This window comes from Rutilus rutilus, assembly GCF_951802725.1.
Source record: "Rutilus rutilus genome assembly, chromosome: 10".
NCBI lineage: Eukaryota > Metazoa > Chordata > Actinopteri > Cypriniformes > Leuciscidae > Rutilus > Rutilus rutilus.
The window spans coordinates 1,475,049-1,496,006 of record NC_140215.1 but is presented as its reverse complement, the minus strand read 5'-3'; the positions used below and the strand labels follow the sequence as shown (position 1 = coordinate 1,496,006).

The following is a 20,958-nucleotide window of genomic DNA, read 5'->3' as shown; positions in this document are numbered from 1 at the left end:
TATATGTGCATTCATGTGTAATTACTTCCACCAACTAATCAAGTATTCTCGTAAGCGTAGAATCTGCCATTCAGAATACATACGAGCCAGTCGCTCGAACGGTGGCAGCCATGTTACACCTCCATCTTGAAAATACATCAGCCAAAGAGGGACATACCTGGAAATTCAAGCTTTGCCTTTCGCGCTTTTACACTCAGTGGCACCGTGACGAATGCGAGGGGGAGATTACTCGCGACTGCCGGCAGATTTGAAAGCCTGTAGAAGATGGAGGATCACGCCTACTCTCGAGGACATGTAACAGAGTCGCCAAGGAATTAAAACGACAACGCGACAGGCAAATCAACAAGACCAAAGTCAATATTGGAGTGGCTTTTCCCAGATGGAAAGAGCTCATGAGGAGCAAGGATTTTTAAAAGGGACGTCGAAGTTACCTGCTTTCTTCTCAACAGGTAATTCAGCCTATTTGTGTAAATTCTAAGATTTTATAGTTGCTTGGCTAACTACAGCATGGTTGTGCATAACACTAGAACAACGTCTAGGATACCTTTCCTCGTGTCAGTGATGGAAAAGGATTGTTTACCTTGTAACATAAATCTGTGTAATGGTACCAAAATAACGAAAACATAAAACGATTATCATGTTAACTGACTAAATAACTAAATGCAATTGGTAATAGTTTTAAAGTAACCTCATCACTTGAAGGAACACTCATGAAGTCGAACTGGAAGCCATGTTAATCTTGGAATAATACGGCCACCGTAGGAGTTAAAACGCCCTCGGAATGGGAGGAGCTAGAAAGCAATATTCAGTTGGAAGTCATAAACAACAGCTAGATCACCGCTAGATGGGAGAAAATCCTACACAGTGTAGCTTTAACAATAATGTAAACATTTAGAAATGTTTAAAATAATGTAAAGTGCTAGAATTGTTAAAATACATAGGGTAAGTATTCCTGCGCTCAACATAATAAATCTCATAAAACAAGGAGAGACTCTTGAACCTCAGACTGAAAAAAACTTTATTGACAAAGGCAAACAAATCCAGATGACAGATGAACAGCAGTAGTAAAGTGAGATCTGTGTCTTTGAGAGAAATGTGTGTTTAGTCAGTAAAAGAGCTTCAGTATTAGAGACGTCTGATCTGAACAATAATAACAATACAAGACACGTGAGACTTTAAGTGTGATCGAAGTAATGTTTAAAGTCCCCAGTCAAATATGAATTACTAGATTGTTAAAAATAATAATAATCAGCATTTACAAAAAACACTTTGAGCACTAATGAGTTAATGAGAAAATATTTTGCTGTTTGTTTTCCATTATGTACTAAGCCTCCTAAAAATAAACATACAGTAAATGCCAGCATATAAAGCCATTACAAATAAACGAAGATTAATAAATGGCAAAAAATAGTATTATGAGAAATGACACCATTAGGTTTCTCGTTCAGCTCTTCTGGATCTGATGTCTTAAAACAGAAGAATGACAGTAGCCACGCCCACCAGAGCAGAGAGGACCAATCGGATCACAGCTTCAGTAGTACCATAACAGTGGACAGAGTCTGAGGAATCAAAGCATCAAACTGAGATCAGATCAGTTCATAAACGCTAATATCAGCGCTGACATCAGCTAATATCAGCCGTACCTGAACATGTGTGACAGAGTTGAGTGATTTTGAGATGTTGAGTCTAGTTGCTGATGGGATTAGGATGAGATCCTGGTGATGATGAACATGATGATGAAGAACAGTCTCTGCTGATGGCAGGAACAGGCAGACGAGCTGGAAAACATGACAGAAAAAGATAAATTAGAACAAATCTAATCAACAATCTTAATCTTGGTTAAACAGAGATCAGAGGGCTGTTTCATAAAACAAGATTAGAATACAAGCCAGGCTTATTTTGGATAGTCAGACTTATTGTCGGTTGATTCTGTTTCATAAAGCAAACTTAAAATAGTTCAAACTCAGTTACTCTGGCAACTCTGATAGTATATAATATAGTTTAACAGGTTTGTAGACCTTGTATCATTTATCATTGTAGCCTATGCAATATATATCCCACAGGTTTTATTTTCTTACTGGCTGAATGTTTTGTGCCCAATATTTAATTAGTTTGTTTTAAAGATATACATTTCTCTCTGGTTTTGTTTGGCAGCTGTAGAACATTGTATGGTTATCAGAAGAACATTAGAAAATTACAATCTAAAAAAAGCTTTTTAAACCAGAAGTTAAAATCACAAAATTAAAAATAAATAATTACAAAAGCACAAACTAAATTTTAATTGGTAAGATGAATCTGAGCTTAGTAATTGGCCTACAGTATATTAGCCTACATTTGATTTACCCCATTACAATAGTCCCTTTACAGTTAAAAAGGTTTAAAACTCTAAATAAGGCACATCTAATGTCCAACAACAAATATTTTAGCATAGCCTATATATATTTTATGTACTTTATTATGTCTTTCAATTCAACCACATTTAACACAATTATACAAATGGACAATTCCTTTAAAGACATAATATTTTCCCCTGATAAATATTCCTTATTTTTCATTCTACTTTTTTTTCTTTTGTGATAATACCCACCAACACATAGCCTAAAAAACACATAATTAGAACAATAACCAATAAGTACAAAGTTAGACACTTTTACATATGAATTTATATGAATTTATATATATATATTAATGCAAATTAAACATTCACATATTTATATCAACTCTTAATGACACATAATTCCTAATAAGTAATTCAATTAATATTTTTAAATATCAAATATTCAATATTAAATAAGTAAATAAATAAAATAACAAATAACTAGAATTAAAAGGGAGGGAGGGTTATATAAGTTAATGTAGGCTACATGAAATTAAGTATATATTTTGAATGTGCAACTAAAGTCAAAGAATATTCCATAATTTCATGTTATCCTCTCCATACTTTATGAATTAAATCTAACCAATCATTTAAAACTGGGGATTCTTGCTTTCTCCAAAATATTAGTAATAATAATAATAATAATAATAATAATAATTCTTGCATTAAAAGCTGTAATTCTAAACTATATTTTGTATCTTTATTAGGGGTTCAAGCACGTAGTGCTGAAACCCTATTGTAATTATATTTGGATTCTTAAAAAAATCTTCCCTGAATTAGGCTACTTCTGTTCAAATGTATTTAATATATTAAGTATAAAATATATGAGTGTAATGTGCTATAAGTTCACTTATCCAACATCCTAAAAAAGAAATTATTATAATTAGAAGATATTTCTGTTTTTTTTTTTCATTTGTAATTTTTAAATTTAAAATTTAAAATGTAAATTTCTCAAGCAAAATCTATATTTTAGTCCGAATTATTATGCATGCGCACAGCAGCACTTGTTCATTGTGAAGTTTAGCAGCAAAATGGAAATATTTCTAACGTTTACAGATGGAGAATATACCTGTGAAATCTAAGTTTTGCACTGAGAAAAATAAAAACATGTCAAAATATGCTGTTTGATGGTGGATCGATTTGATCCAAGATCGACCTCTAGGGCTACGTTTACACGTGGATGGCTATTTTCATAAACGAACATTTCACCCTCTCCGTTTTCAAAAATAACATTTTGCACACCTGTCAGTTTTCAGAAAAGTGTTTGTTTACATGAACCTGTGTACTTATGCCATCAAGAGCATGCTAAACCTGTAGGTGGCAGTGTAACGAGAAGCTCAAGCCCACCTTAGCCAATCAGAATCCCGAAAATAGCAACAACAGCAACAAATCACTTCCTTTTCCTATAGTTCGCTAGTGATGGCAAAATGAGGCTTCCTGAACCACTGAGACCTCGCAGCCTATTGCTTCATCCAAAGGTTTATTACTCAAAGCTTCATTCAGCATTTGCAAACGTGCAAACTAAGTTTTCCAAAATCTCCACTCTTACCAGAGTTTTTAGAAAGATTTGTTTTCAGAGGCGAATTCTCCGTTCACGTGTAAATGAAGGGCACAAACGAAGCGGAAATGTCTCCGTTTTTCAAAATAACCATGTATGTGTAAACGGGCCCTAGGCCTGCTTCAGAAACATGCACACACAATTATCTAGACTAGATCAACCTGGATCAAATTAGTGGGATTGCGTGAACTTCAATTACCTTTTATGAAACTGCTTTATCCCCAACTTATTTGTTAGGTTCATTCAAGTCAGGTGTTGGAGTTTAATCCCTGCTTTTCTTAGCATATTTTATGGAACAACCCTCAGCTCAGTTAATAAACGCTAATATCAGCGCTGACATCAACTAATATCAGCCGTACCTGAACATGTGTGACAGAGTTGAGTGATGTTGAGATGCTGAGTCTGGTTGCTGATGGGATTGTTCAGCACACAGATGTAGGAGTTTTTATCCTGATATTCCACTTCCAGAGGGAGAGAGAGACTCATGCTGAGATCAGACACACTGATGCTGGACAATAAACTGTTTCCTTTGTACCAGGAGAGAGTCACATGACCCACATTCACAGCTGAACACACCAATGAACATGATGATGATGATGATGATGATGAAGATGAAGAACAGTCTCTGCTGATGACAGGAACAGGCAGACGAGCTGGAAAACATGACAGAAAAAAGATAAATAAGAACATCTCTAATCAATAACCTTCTTGGTTCAGTCAGTGTGTTGAGTCAGTGTTTATATGATCTATTATCTCAAACTATAAAATGATACAACAATTAATAAATATGTAAATAATTGGTTAAAAACAAGAATATTTGAAGGACATGAGAAATGATCTCTACTCACCAGAGACAGAAACTCTGAAAGCTTTTAATGAGAAATTTTCTGAAAGCCAACGCTTTCTCGTACTTTTGATCTGTAGTTGATAATCTCCAGCATGTTCAGTTGTGATGTTTGTGATGGTCAGAGATCCAGTTTGATTGTTCAGCTTCAGTCTGTCTCTGAATCTCCCAAGATAATCATCATATACAGTGATTCTGTCGGCCTTTACATTAATTTCAGCTATTAAAATATTTTCATTTCCAAACATCCACCGAATCCAATCATAATCCTTTATTTCAGTGAGATCAGAGTTTACAGTGAGTGATTCTCCCTCCTTCACTGATATTTCAACTGTATCAACAAACAGAAACTGAGTTTGTAGCAGAGATATTGATATTAAAATTTCAAATGAACAATAACAAAACTTAAAACAGAAATGAAGCAAAATGGTGTTTGGATTAATATTGTTTCATTTGATTAAAACATAAAATGGTAAAACAAATATTTAACCTACCAAAGACTGCGAGAAAGACATCACTGCTCGAATCAGACCGGCCTTCCCCCAGGGTTCGTTCATAAACTCCAGCATGTTCAGGTCTGATGTCTGTGATGGTCAGAGATCCAGTTTGATTGTTCAGCTTCAGTCTGTCTCTGAATCTCCCATCAAGAACATCATCATATACAGCGATTCTGTCGGCCCGTTTATTGATTACAGCTATTAAAGTTTTAGACGACCAACTAGTCTTATCTTCAGTTCCAAACTTCCACTCAATCGCTCTATCACCTTTTATTTCAGTGAGATCAGAGTTTAGAGTGACTGATTCTCCCTCCTTCACTGACACTGACGTCCTTCCTGTAAAACCAAAAACACACACAAACAGGGTTTGTCAGATTAATACTGTGAAATCACTTAATAATGTTTTACTAAATAGTTTGAAATGTCAGTTTAAAATAATCAATATCATAAAAGAAACAAAAAGAAACAAAAAGGTGTATGAATTAATTTCAATTTTGTCATTAAATAAAGGTGAAACAAATGTGTTTAGCCTCACCATAGTAGCCAATATTGATCTTTGTCTTTCTCACACCGTTGATCTGTAGAGAATAATATCCCATCTCTTCAGTGATGTTTATGATGGTCAGAGATGCAGATCGTATGTTCAGCTTCAGTCTGTCTCTGAATCTCCCATCAAGAACATCATCATATACAGTGATTCTGTCGGCCCGTTTATTGATTTCAGCTATTAAAGTGTGTTCATAATATCCAAACCTCCACTGAATCACATCATCATCCTTTATTTCAGTAAGATCAGAGTTTAGAGTGAATGATTCTCCCTTCATCATAAACTTCAATTCATCTTCATCTTCATCACGAAACACACCATCTTGATCTCCATGACCAAACACACCATCTTGATCTCCATGACCAAACACACCTGAAGAACAGAGTTTTTCACAGATTAAAGTTTTAAAATCACTTGATGTTGGTTTGAAGCTTCACTGAAATACTTTTAATCATTTAAATGTGATTTTAATAATATTCTGCAGCAATACAAAGACAAAAAAGGACAAGTGAAATATAGTGGATAGATTTATACTGTATATGGAACAAAAACTAAAAAGACACTTTTAACTTTAATATTTTAACAAGTACTAGGTTGAATTTACTGTTGCTGTATAAACTCATGATGTGGTTCTTTTCTGTCTTTAGTAGATTTCTTAAGCGTTATAACTAACATTTACGAAATCGAATAAAGGCACAGAAAAGAAGCACAGCGTGTGCAAACTGGTATATCCATATATCTTTAGTAGATGTTAGTAAATAGTACTGTCCTTTAACAGTGAATGTTAATCCTCTCTGACTAATTTAACCAGTCATTTCTTACATGGAACCAGAAGAGAAACAACATAAGCCATAAAAACATATTTAAAAGAAACACAAACTGAACAAAACAATCCAAAACATCTTCAGCGCTTTCAGTCCACAAATATGAAAAGACAAACTCTTCAAAACTGCTTCAGTGATAAAATGACAGATGATCTGATGTGAAGCTGCTCTGTAGTGAAATGAAGTGAAACTCCACCAACATCTAAAATAACTGCACATCTATAAGTGTTAAAGGGGTGGTTCGGGATTTTTGACATCGGACCTCATTTTTAAGTCAGCCTGGTTGTTATTCATCAGTGGAGACATTTTTTTTTTTAAATTATCCAGTCCTTATATTTGGATAGTTAGCCGATGCTAGGCTAGCGCGAGTCAATGGTATATGTTAGCCAGCCATTAAAAACCGTTTTACCCACTTCACAGTGCACCAAACGCAAATCAATTATAACACTAGACTATCGATGTATATGTCCGTTGAGAGAATAATGTTAGAAATCAAACTTACCTTTCATCTCAATGATCCTAAAGGAACTAGTTTCTCAGCAGCTGCGGAATTTTACTTTGCTCCGGTTAGTAATGCGGCAAAAAGTAAACACAGAACAGAAACGCACTGTAATCAGTGTACCAGCGGCAGGTAAATACACTTGCGTCATGTGTGTACCGGCTCACTCGGTTGCCTAGGTAATCAATATCACTCCGCTGCTGCTGTAGACAAGGCTTATGATTACAGGGAACAAATTATAACTAATGCAATGTGATGAAAGGTAAGTTTGATTTCTAACATTATTCTCTCAACGGACATAGGCTATACATCGATAGTCTAGTGTTATAATTGATTTGCGTTTGGTGCACTGTGGAGTGGGTAAAACGGTTTTTAATGGCTGGCTAACATATACCATTGACTCGCGCTAGCCTAGCATCGGCTAACTATCCAAATATAAGGACTGGATAATAAAAAAAAAAAAAATGTCTCCACTGATGAATAACAACCAGGCTGACTTAAAAATGAGGTCCGATGTCAAAAATCCCGAACCACCCCTTTAATGCATGAACATCGAGCTCTATATTCCTGATAATACACACTCTGACCTTTATCACTTTGAGCTCCAGTGCGCCTCAACTTCTTGTCATTTTCAAGCATAGTAAACACTGACCCATGACGTGTTAAAAGTGTTAACATATTCTTTTGATATTTTCATATGATTAATATTCATCCACTATGGATTACACCACTGCTGTGACACTCTAAATGCTCACTTTATTCAGAGTAAACACTGCATTAGTGAGACGCTCAAACAAAAACACTGAAACGGTGCAACAGTTTCTCACATGTCTCAGACGAGCTGATAAAGACTGTGACCTCTGTTTGGGGTGTTGAGGGAGGTCCACTTGAGAGTGGCACTTCCTTCGCTTCATTTGCACCTCCAACTCGACGTCAACTCAGAAAGGGTCATAATTAGAAATCTGTAACTAAGGGTGCAGCCAACGAACTATCTTGGTTAATGAAGAATATAACCATCTAAAAGTGTTCTGCTGAATAAAGAGGTTTGAGGTTCATATCTGCATCTCTCAAACCACATGAGAGAGCAGTGACAAGAGTCATTATCCACAAATACAAAAGAACTGTTGTATCTTCAGTTGCTTGCTAGAGAACAAGCCGCTGGCTAGACATAGTCATGCTTGCACAGAAATAGCAGGACTACTCTTGCTAGAAACAGCAGTCATGCACTTGATATTAACTATGATGAAGACGGCTGAATTCAGACTATAAAAGAAGAGACCTGGACAGGACTCATTGCTCTTCCTTGTAATCTCCAGTCTGATACAGCCAGCAGTTATCAGATGCAAAAAGCTTTAAGCCTAGCTAGTATCTCTCTGTTAGTTAGTACTCATTTTATAATCTGTAACAAGTATTCTTTTCATTTGATTCTTTTAATAAATATTGTTAAACAATTATTATAATCATCTGACTGGACCTTGGATTCTTGGGTAGGCCTACGTGTCACATTCTTCTATCTGGATCAGGAAGATCCTAACTGGAGGAAACGACAAGAGGGTGAGCATTCTTTTGATATAAGAATAATCACTATGAGATTTGATTGATTAATAAAGCCTAGCCAAAGAGGCATCTTACGACAGGGTTATTGTTGTATAGTGAACACGGTTGAAGAGTACCTTAAAAGGTAGACTTATAATACAAAGGGGAAATCTATTATCTTTATAATATAATACGAATTTGTATAGACTGATCGCCTTACTCTTGAGGACACGACTAAAGGATAGGCTCTTTATTTAGTTACCGCGGGATCTATATGTCCTGGATAGGATGTAGGATAATTTGGAACGGTATTAATCGTGATAATCCATCGCACCTCAGAGCTTACTAAGATAATCAGTTATGAGATACCATTGTGAGCAAATGCTTGGATTCAAGGCTGGCAAATAAAGCAATAATTTGAGACCAGAATCCAATTCCAGCTCCAGACGAGCTCCTTATTCTAACAGTGAGCAAAATCAACATGAAGTTTCATCAGCGCTCGTACTGAGGGAATATCTCTGATGATATTATTATACTTGCTCCAAACCAAGAGACACTTGATCAGAGACAACATGCAGAGGCTCGTAGACTTTAAACATTTTTAAGTCTGAAAATTGTCAGGGCATTGGCGCATGTTCACATAAGAAAACAACTGAAAACTATAAAAACGCTGTTTGTTCGACTTGTTAGTTGTAGTGGGTGACTTAGGGCGCTTTCACACTTGGTTCAATTGCCTGTTCCAAACCCGAGTTCGTTTGCTCCCCCCTTCCCCCTATGGTTATGTTCCTAAAGTGCTCTCGACTCCATTCAGAGCACACAGGTTATTTCCTTAGCAGCTCTTTCCTCACCAAAAGACGAAAGAGACGCGAGTTTACTCTGTCCTGTCAGGGCTCTCAGAGTTTTATCTAGAGCGTTTTTCCTCATTCCGACAGTCAGAACAGCTTATTGTGTGCTTTGGCGGCCGCACCAAGGGGCTCGCCGTCTAAAAGCCAAGATTATTGCGCTGGATAGTTGATGCTTTATAAGCTTATAAGTCTAAGGGCCTTCATTGCCCCTTAGGCGTTAGAGCCCATTCTACGAGAGGCATGGCCTCGTCTTGGGCTTGGTCAAGTGGAATACCCATTGAAGATATCTGTGCGGCGGCCGGCTGGGCCTCGCCGTCCACATTTATCAGGTTTTATAACCTACAAGTCACTGCTTGCACTCAAGGGTACTTTCAATATGAAATTTTTTTAAACTGTTTTTAACACAAACTATGGTTCCCATACAAATATATATATATATATAATCCATCATAAGAGTTTGGCCCTCATTAGGCCCATTCCTTGTCTTTTCCCTTATAAAGCCTGTTTTATTGGGTTCATACTTTACTCTTTATACTATAGCCTCAGGCATCTTGCCTCGGGCTAACATTAGAGCAAAGTTAAACACGCACAGCGTATTGAAAGGGGTTCCCATAGCGTAAGCTACTTAGGCAACACGAGAGACCTCTTGAAAGGGAATGTCTCGGTTACTAACGTAACCTCGGTTCCCTGAGATGAGGGAACGAGTATTGCGTAACTCGCCGTGCTTGTGCTTTGATCAGGGGATCGCTTCAGTCGATTTAATCTGAGGTCCCAGGCGGATGATGGGCTCTATTTATAGCCGTAGGCCACGCCCATTCTGGCGGGCTCTGACGTGCCAGGACGCGAAGTGCCCTGATTGGTCCGCGCGTCTGAGCCGCCCCTCCATAGGTTCGTGCAGTTGCCGCAGCACAGCCAATGACTGCTCTCGCCGTTCATCTGTGTGTGCTGTGCAGCTGCACTGCGTTTTAAAATTTTGGCTTCAATATTCAATATTCAAAAAGGAGTTTTCCCATAGCGTAAGCTACTTACGCAATACTCGTTCCCTCATCTCAGGGAACCGAGGTTACGTCAGTAACCGAGACGTTAGAGCCCTGCGCGGGACTGTTTTCTTCATCCCGCTCCCGCCGAATTTCTGACCATTACCGCCCACTCCCGCAACGTATGTGTTACACTCCCGCCCGCTCCCGCAATATGTATGTCCACTCCCGCCCGCACCCGCAAAACTAATAACAGAGATGCATTGATTTTGTGTCTTCTCCTGTCCCGCAGGAAAAAACATGTATTTGTATTGCTATTATTGAAGAGATTCATGGGGTTGTTTGTTTCTTTTCCCTGGCCGGCATGTATTCTGGACACATACACACAGGACAATGGAGGAAATCGAGTGTATGCTGTTTTTGGATGGTTTTGTTTTTGTTTTTGCTGTTTTTATTCAGGATACTCTGGCGCGTGCAATGATGACGCAGTGAATAGTGATGATTCTCTCTGATCAGCAGTCTGCCGTGTTTTCACGTCACATTTTAGTAACCTGGGTGTTGTTGTCGATTCGAGTTCAAATTTGACAAGCAAATAAACTCTGTTGTCAGAGCCAGTTTTTTCCAGCTTAGGGGTTTATGGAAATTGAAATCTTTTCTATCTTTTGGTGACCTAGAGACAGTCATTCATGCCTTCATTTCAACAAGGCTTGATTATTGCGATGCTCTGTATGTTGGTACTAACCAGTTTTAACTATTACGTTTGCAACTGGTTCAAAATGCTGCAGCTCGCTTCTTAATGGAGAAGAAAAAGCGTGAGCACATCACCCCTATTTTATCACATTTACTTTGGCTACCGGTCAAACACAGAATTTATAAAAAAATATTAGGTTTTAACTTTTGTATTTAAAGCCTTGCACGGTCTGGCTCCAGTTTATGTCTCAGACGTTATTTGTCCATACTCTCGCCGAAGATATCTTACTTAGATCATCCTCTGACAAATTATTAACCATTCCACTGTCTTGCTTGAAATCTAGAGGTGACAGAGCCTTTTCCATATTTAAACCTTAGACTATAAACCTTAAATTTTCTCTGGACTCAATGATAAATACATGTCTGACCGTTGGAACGGACCAAAAAAACTAGAAAATCGCATTCATGACGATTTATGGTGATTTTATTTCCGTTAGACCTTTGCCTACATTGACGCTGATGCATTAAAGAGGAGGGGCTCCCCTGTTCCAAGATGGCGGCTCTATTGACGCATTCGTTCCAGAGCCATAGAGAGAAAGAGTTGCGACACTCCCATAGACCTCCATTGTAAAAAATGGCGGCGCTTTTAACCGCCTACTTCCGGGATTTGAAGATCGGATTAGTTCCAAACACTGTCATTTGGGCGTTGGACACCATTCACTTACATTGCTGCGCGTCGAGTTGTTCCAGAGTTAAGTTGCTGAAATATCGACCTCTTTTGAATTGTCAACAGTCTATATTGTATCAGAGGCCCTTTGCGATGCTTATACAGGTCTTCATTTGTACATGCACAGCGTAATTATTTATATTTTATGTTGGTTGTTTCAACCAATTTTCAAGCACTGCCTGCTAGCTAGCGCGACTTCTTCAGCTGTGACAGTAAGAGCTCGGTAATGAATCGCTACCACCTTTATAGCAACTTCTATTTAATTACATTTTTTGGGATATACTAACTTTTCATTATGTTTTATTTTCTTGAGTGAAGCGGCTTGTGAGAACAATGCTGGACCTCTAGGATTGTTATGGGATCACCAGTCCTGTCTGTTTCATGGATCACCTGCCCCGGGTTTTTGTTTTTCTTGTTCACACACACTCACACAAGCACACATTTTTGTTGTCTGTCATTGTTTAATAAAAAATATTTAAGCGAACTCTGAACGGACCCCCACGGCAGACCTCTTTGCGTGATCACGAAGGTAGGCTAATGGCTGAATCAAAATTTATAAGCAAAATCACGGGAATCAATAGCCTAATACAGCCCAGTTGTGCTAAAATAATTATCATGAGACGTCCATCATCAGATGAATGATATGGAAAAGTGAAGTTAGAGCCGCTAAAGCCAGTGCTACTACCCATGCGAACATGAACACTAAGCTTTTCCCTCCAAAAATATAGCCTAAAATTTATCTCCAAATGCAAAACTGACATTAACAAAATGCAATAATGCAATAACAGCTGAAAAAGTACTTGGGTGTGTGTTTTATTTTATATTTACCATTCAATAATGCAATCGCTGCTGTCTGTCCCATAGAAGAACATGACAGCCAGCGTATGTTTTGGAACTATTGGGGCTTACATGAACCACGTGACAGCCATAGCGGCGACATCAAAGAGTGTCGCAACTCTTTCTCTCTATGGCTCTGATTCGTTCCAATGAACTGCCGTAGCCAAGGCGACATCTAGTGTAGATATCTATGACTTTGCACCATGGTGTAATTTACTTCCGGGTAATGATAGGATCAGTCAAATGAAATACAATAAACGTACAAATAAATATTACAAATTAAAAAACAATTGGAAATGTCGTCCAATTTTCTAATACTATTATTTGATGACAATAATACGTTTGGAAAACAAAATACAGCCATTTCTGCTTTTTTTTCTTTTAAACAAAAAACCAAGCTGCACCCTTTTTTAAATTTCATCTTTCATTCCGAAATAGAATAATGAATGAACGAAAAAGTACACGGACCAGATGTTAGTACTGTCCTGTAACAGTGAATGTTGATCTTCTCTGACTAATTTAACCAGTCATTTATTACATGGAACCAGAACTGAAGCCATAAAAACATATTTAAAACTCACCATCCAGACGCCAGAAACACAAACAGAAGAAAACTACTTTCAGAAACATTTTCTTCATCGGTTCACTGAAAAGCCCTTCAAATGTCTGAAAACACTGAAACACGACTGAACTGTGATTATTTATCTGGTTATGTGTGAATCCTCCCCCAGTTTACTCTGACGTCCATCCTCTTTTTACATCACGAAAATCAACAAGCTTTTGCTGATCTCACATTTTCAGTCCTAAAGCCAGGAACAAGCAAAGTTCAGGCGATCAGAAAACAAAGTCAAAGTCAAAATCAGTGTCAAGTAGAAATACACAGGCTTGGTAATGTGTCTCCGTCCGCACTATAGCGTTTTCAAGTGTTTTCCAAAAGCCTGAAAATACTTAAATCATCTCGATGTTTATGTGTAAAACTTAATAAACGCTCACGGAGACTTTCTGGTACCCAAGTCACAATCAAAATCATCATTCCATGTGTAGCCGGTCGATTAAGACATTTGAGCTTAATTTTATATTTTTTTTTATGTAATTTGTGCATTTAATTTGATAGTCGTGTACCTCAGTATATGCTAGGGCTATCTTCAAAGTAATTCCCTCGTGGTATATTTGCATGCAATGAGTATGCTTGTGCAAAAAAGAACTTAATTATACACACAGTAGTTCAACAATCAGATTTTGATGCACTGAAGAGTTTACAGCTCATTTATATTTCTGTGAGTTTACAGCATATTTGCATGTTAACTTAATATGTTATGCAGTTTCCATTTATGTTTTCTATGTGTGCTGTCCTGTTATGTGGGGTAATTCAAGCTAACGAAGCTAACGTTATTTTGTGCACGACCCTATTTTTTTTTTTTACAGTCTATATATTGTGTATGACCTAGCATTAGATGTAATACATACAGCAGATATGCAACTACATGGGTTCTCTTTTGCACTCATGCCGAAACACATCAAGCCTGCGTTGTGTTTAGGTTCAGGGTTCAAAGGTTTTATTTGTCACATACTCATACAAGATGCGCAGTGAAATGTTTTTGTGACATGCACTGTACTTTTATGCTCAATTGTAATACAAATAAATGCAATGTAACTAAAAAAATACAATAGAAACAATAATAATAGTGTTTACAGCTCTCTTATTTTTTTAGTACTGTATTTTTATTTAACTTTAACTCTTTTATTTAACCTTATCTCTTTTTTGGAGCTTTTTAAAATAATGTTACCTGAATTCAAACTCGGATGTCACCTTGTTCTTTATTGAAGTGAACTTTTGCCTATATGGTAGCTGATTCACTGCCCTGAACTTGAGAACGCGAGTACAGACTGACGCAACCGGGGTGCGATAGACTGGCCTGCGGGTCATTACAATAGTGCCACATTATATCATTATATCATATAATTATAACATATATCAATATCATTATATCATATCACATCACAATCATTTCCTGTATACAATTTAACCGAAGCAACCTTATTTTAATTTGTTACCTACATTTATTTACAGTAGGTGGATGGATAATTGTATATGTATTTATTAATTTAGTATTTTGTCTTTTAGCTGCTGTGAGGAAAAAATCGTCTGACACATGCCAATGATCAGGAGATAGAAGCAACAATACAAAGATGGCTTCAGCTTGCTCCTGATAGAGATGGAGGAAGGAGACCCATGACAGCAACATATCAGCCCAGATCCGGCCCAAATCTGGTTCATGTGGATTTCACACGGTCCAGATGTGGGCCGGATCTGGGCCGACACTATGTTGCTGTCTGGGGAGAGCGCTTGAGGAGAAGAGAGGGGCTGCAGAGCTGTACTTCACTTCCTGAGGACAGTCCTAAATAACATCACTTTCTCCCTCACACATACAAACATTCTTATGTGCAAATTTGTTTTAAGTATTATTTTTTTATTTGCTCTGTTTGTTGAGAGTAAAATTACATTATAATATGTTTAAATTTCAGTGCTAGATTCATTGATAGATTCATTTAGTTAGAATTGAAAAAATGTTGTACCTAGTCGGCTGTTCAGGCAACTAAAATAGTGTTCACAAATTCTAGCTGTTTTTTTTTTTGTTGGTTTTTTTTTTGGCTTGTGCATTACTACAGTATAGTAAACTACTAAAAACATGCACGTGGGGGTGAACTGGGTGAATTAACCCTTCAATGTACATTATTCGGTACATTAATACATAATGTATATGTGGTTTGCTTCAGAAAATCTTGCGGAGGTAAAAATAAATAAAAAGAAAACGTACAAAAAATTAAAATATTTAAGTGGTAAAGGAAGAATTACCTTAACAATAATGTAAATATTTAAAAAATGTTTAAAATTATGTAGTTTTATATGTGATGTAGTGTTAGAATTGTTAAAATACATATGGTTAGTATTCCTGCGCTCGACAATAAATCTAATAAAACATGGAGAGACTCTTGAACCTCAGACTGAAAAAAACTTTATTGACAAAGGCAAGCAAATCCAGATGACAGATGAACAGCAGTAGTAAAGTGAGATCTGTGTCTTATTTGACAGAAATGTTTCGTGTTTAGTCAATAAAAGAGCTTCAGTATTAGAGACGTCTGATCTGATTGAGTTAATGAGAAAATATGTTGCTGTTTGTTCTCAAATTATGTTCTAGGGTGGAAATAAACCACATGAAGATTAATAAATGACAAAAAAATAGTATGAGAAATAACACCATTAGGTTTCTGATGTGTGAATATGTGCTTGATCTCGTTCAGCTCTTCTGGATCTGATGTCATAAACCAGAACAATGACAGTAGCCACGCCCACCAGAACAGAGAGGACCAATCGGATCACAGCTTCAGTAGGACCACAACAGTGGACAGAGTCTGAGGTATAAAAGCATCAAACTGAGATCAGATCAGTTCATAAACGCTAATATCAGCGCTGACATCAACTAATATCAGCCGTACCTGAACATGTGTGACAGAGTTGAGTGATGTTGAGATGTTGAGTCTGGTTGCTGATGGGATTGGGATGAGATCCTGATGGTGATGATGAACATGATGATGAAGAACAGTCTCTGCTGATGACAGGAACAGGCAGACGAGCTGGAAAACATGACAGAAAAAGATAAGTAAGAACAAATCAAATCAATCTTTTTTTTGGTTGAGTAAGTCTTTATACGATCTATCATCTCAAACTATAAAATGATTCAACAATTAATATGTAAATAGATGGTAAAAATATATATATATATTTTTTTTTTTTGATGGATAGGACAAATTATCTCTACTCACCAGAGACAGAAACTCTGATTGATTTTGATGAGAAACTGTATTGAAACAACTGTAGTTTATAATCTCCAGCATGTTCAGTTGTGATGTCTGTGATGGTCAGAGATCCAGTTTGATTGTCCAGCTTCAGTCTGTCTCTGAATCTCCCATCAAGAACATCATCATATACAGTGATTCTGTCGGCCTGTTTATTGATTTCAGCTATTAAAGTGTTTTCATCTCCAAACATCCACCGAATCCAACTATCACCTTTTATACCAGTGAGATCAGAGTTTAGAGTGACTGATTCTCCCTCCTTCACTAACACTGACGTCACTGATGCTGATACCAAAAACACACACAGAACACACACAAACAGGGTTTGTCAGATTACTGTGAAATCACTTCACAATGTTTTATTACATTAAATTGTTTAAAATGTCAGTTTGAAATGAATGATATCATAAAACAACAAAAGAAACAAAATTATGACAAAATAAAAAATTTGTCATTAAAAACAAGTGAAACAATTTTTTTTAACCTCACCTTGGATATCGACTCTGAACTTTCTCTTTCTCTCGCCGTTGATCTGTAGTGAATAATATCCATTATGTTCAGGTCTGATGTTTATGATGGTCAGAGATCCAGTTTGATTGTTCAGCTTCAGTCTGTCTCTGAATCTCCAATCAAGAACATCATCATATACAGCGATTCTGTCGGTCCGTTTATTGATTTCAGCTATTAAAGTGTCTTCATCATATCCAAACCTCCACTGAATCACATCATCATCCTTTATTTCAGTGAGATCAGAGTTTAGAATGAGTGAATCTCCCTTCATCACTGACAAAAACGCCCATCCTGTAAAACCCAAAACACACAGATCAAACAAACCGGCTTTGTCAGATAAATACTGTGAAATAACTTTGTTTTACTAAATTAAATGGTTTAAAATTTCATTTTGAAATGAACAACATAAACATAAAATGACAAAAGAAACAAAATCATGTATGAATTAATAAAAATGTTGTCATTAAAAACAAGGGAAACAATTTTTTTTTTATCTCACCTTGGATATCGACACTGAAACTTCTCTTTCTCTCGCTGTTGATCTGTAGTGAATAAGATCCAATCTGTTCAGGTCTGATGTTTGTGATGGTCAGAGATCCAGTTTGATTGTCCAGCTTCAGTCTGTCTCTGAATCTCCCATCAAGAACATCATCATATACAGCGATTCTGTCGGTCCGTTTATTGATTTCAGCTATTAAAGTGTCTTCATCATATTCAAACCTCCACTGAATCACATCATCATCCTTTATTTCAGTAAGATCAGAGTTTAGAGTGAATGATTCTCCCTCCTTGACTGACACTCTGTTCACTTCTTCATCACCAAACACTCCTGAAGAACAGAGTTTTTTACAGATTAAAGCTTTAAAATCGCGTGATGTTGGTTTGATGAAGCTTCACTAAAATCCTTCTAATCATTATGTGAAGTGAATAATAGGCCTATTCTGCAGCAGTAAAAAGAAAAAAGATGACAGATGAAAAGAGAAATATATTTATATATGGAACAATAACTAAATAAAAAGACACTTTAAGGGCTTTCGCACCAGAGGAACCTTTCCATAGTTCCTAGAAATATTGGCGAAAGTTCCTGTTTTTTGGCACGTTCGCACCGCAGGAACTAGGAACGATTTTAGGTCTAGGAAATCCTTTTGGAGGAACTACTTTACTTCCACTTCAGAGTCGGTCTAAACCAGCACTATAGGAACTACCAGTGATATTAGTGTTCGCTGATTGGCCGAACGCACGCAAAACACTAGAACCCGCCATTTTTAAAAAGGTTGTGTAAATCGTAAACACACAGATTATAGCCTATATATTTACTCCACAAACTAACTCCACAAACATGGAAAACAGTGATAGATGGACCTCTAGACCTTTAGGCTGAGGAGAATATCCAACGCATCTTTGAGGGACCAAGAGAAACATGATCATGTATTTCTGCTCAGCGACTCTGGACATCAACCACACAGCATACGCTAATAACTTTTCATTACTGTCTACTTTTTATGTATAGCAGTTCTCGAGGAAACACTCTGATGGCTCGTTCCTATAACTAAGTTCCTATAACTATCCGGTGGGAAAGCCCCTTTTTACTTCAATGTTGTAACAAGTTCTAAGTTGAATTTACTGTTGCTATAGTTCTTTTCCTCTGGTATGAGGCTGAGGACGCCAATATAAGGGAGGGGGTTTTACGAAATGAGGACATTTGAGTCTTCGCTCATTGCTTTCATCCCTTATTAGGTCATTGATTTACTTTTATGTATTTTTCTTCTGCTGATCCTCTGAGTCTTATGTTTTAATTAAGTGTGTGCCAAATGATTGAATTATTTAGTTTGGATTTTCCTCGCCTGGAACTGTTTAAACCTGTGGATTATATACAAACTTTCTATGGAGGTTACTTGTTAGTACTCACTATGACATTTACTATATTGGTATCAAAAGCTTAACGGATGGTATCCCACATTTTTATTGTGTTTTTCTTCAAATTAAAAAACAAAATGATTCAAATTATGTTGAGTTAAAGCTGTGTGTAGGCTACTTGCTGGAGTTTTGTATATGTATATGTAGATATTTGTGCCCCTGCTAGTAAATTTATTGAATTTATACTCATTCTTTAGTTGATTCTTCCTCATAATATTTCTAAACGCCAGCTGACCCTGCCGAGACCGGGAGTGAGTCTCTCAGAGCCATATTATAGTTCAGACACATTTACTGTCTTTATAACCAGTCTTTATAAGCAATCTTTATCTGTAGTCTTTATAAGCAGTCTTTATCTGTAGTCTTTATCTGTAGTCTTTATAAGCAGTCTTTATAAGCAGTCTTTATAAGCAGTCTTTATCTGTAGTCTTTATCTGTAGTCTTTATCTGTAGTCTTTATAAGCAGTCTTTATAAGCAGTCTTTATCTGTAGTCTTTATCTGTAGTCTTTATAAGCAGTCTTTATCTGTAGTCTTTATAAGCAGTCTTTATCTGTAGTCTTTATCTGTAGTCTTTATAAGCAGTCTTTATCTGTAGTCTTTATAAGCAGTCTTTATCTGTAGTCTTTATAAGCAGTCTTTATCTGTAGTCTTTATAAGCAGTCTTTATCTGTAGTCTTTATAAGCAGTCTTTATCTGTAGTCTTTATAAGCAGTCTTTATCTGTAGTCTTTATCTGTAGTCTTTATAAGCAGTCTTTATCTGTAGTCTTTATCTGTAGTCTTTATAAGCAGTCTTTATCTGTAGTCTTTATAAGCAGTCTTTATCTGTAGTCTTTATAAGCAGTCTTTATCTGTAGTCTTTATCTGTAGTCTTTATAAGCAGTCTTTATCTGTAGTCTTTATAAGCAGTCTTTATCTGTAGTCTTTATAAGCAGTCTGTATAAGCAGTCTTTATAAGCAGTCTTTATAAGCAGTCTTTATCTGTAGTCTTTATCTGTAGTCTTTATAAGCAGTCTTTATCTGTAGTCTTTATAAGCAGTCTTTATCTGTAGTCTTTATCTGTAGTCTTTATAAGCAGTCTTTATAAGCAGTCTTTATAAGCAGTCTTTATCTGTAGTCTTTATCTGTAGTCTTTATAAGCAGTCTTTATCTGTAGTCTTTATAAGCAGTCTTTATCTGTAGTCTTTATAAGCAGTCTTTATCTGTAGTCTTTATAAGCAGTCTTTATCTGTAGTCTTTATAAGCAGTCTTTATAAGCAGTCTTTATCTGTAGTCTTTATCTGTAGTCTTTATAAGCAGTCTTTATCTGTAGTCTTTATAAGCAGTCTTTATCTGTAGTCTTTATAAGCAGTCTTTATAAGCAGTCTTTATCTGTAGTCTTTATCTGTAGTCTTTATAAGCAGTCTTTATCTGTAGTCTTTATAAGCAGTCTTTATAAGCAGTCTTTATCTGTAGTCTTTATCTGTAGTCTTTATAAGCAGTCTTTATCTGTAGTCTTTATCTGTAGTCTTTATAAGCAGTCTTTATCTGTAGTCTTTATAAGCAGTCTTTATCTGAGCTGGAGGCTGATAAGACTAGAGATGTTGAAGAAGTGCTTTACTATCACCTCCTCCATTCCTGAAGATCATGACATCTCTGGTTTTGGCCAATAGAGTTAAATATCTGGAAACTAGAACAAGTGAGGTAGAAGGAAATCTGAGTGCACATTTTGATAAGTTTGAAACCCAGGTGCTGTATAATTTGAGCACTAATCAAAATCATTCAGTTCTTTAGAAATTCAAGTCAAGGATTGTGAAATGTCTTTTAAACAATGAGAGAAAGTAATAATTACGGAGGTTAAGAATGAATGAAGACGAATAAAACAGATCTTAGAGGAGAGCATTCAAGATCTGGGCCGGGCAGTTATGGATTGTCTTAAG

The 20,958-nt window shown here is 36.5% G+C and overlaps 3 protein-coding genes across 3 annotated transcripts in view; all 3 read right to left on the bottom strand.

Annotated features, from left to right (window-relative positions):
• Window positions 1-20,958, bottom strand: part of LOC311298749 (uncharacterized protein) — a 37,686-nt gene that overhangs the window by 14,911 nt on the left and 1,817 nt on the right. The window lies entirely within an intron of this gene.
• On the bottom strand, window positions 1,114-13,491 carry LOC311298748 (uncharacterized protein). Its single transcript, XM_084421950.1, has 7 exons — window positions 13,340-13,491; window positions 5,812-6,195; window positions 5,274-5,612; window positions 4,784-5,110; window positions 4,295-4,588; window positions 1,644-1,778; window positions 1,114-1,559 (listed from the first exon to the last, which is right to left on the bottom strand). Exons 1-6 carry the CDS (start codon window positions 13,395-13,397, stop codon window positions 1,687-1,689), a joined length of 1,494 nt encoding a protein of 497 aa, XP_084278076.1. The 5' UTR covers window positions 13,398-13,491; the 3' UTR covers window positions 1,114-1,559; window positions 1,644-1,686.
• Window positions 15,761-20,667, bottom strand: LOC311298146 (uncharacterized protein; the record flags this gene model as incomplete). The annotated part of the gene is made up of 6 exons (XM_084420847.1): window positions 15,761-16,172; window positions 16,257-16,394; window positions 16,584-16,901; window positions 17,106-17,417; window positions 17,626-17,955; window positions 20,646-20,667. The coding sequence occupies 6 exons, from the start codon at window positions 20,665-20,667 to the stop codon at window positions 16,021-16,023; spliced, it is 1,272 nt and encodes a 423-aa protein (XP_084276973.1). The 3' UTR covers window positions 15,761-16,020.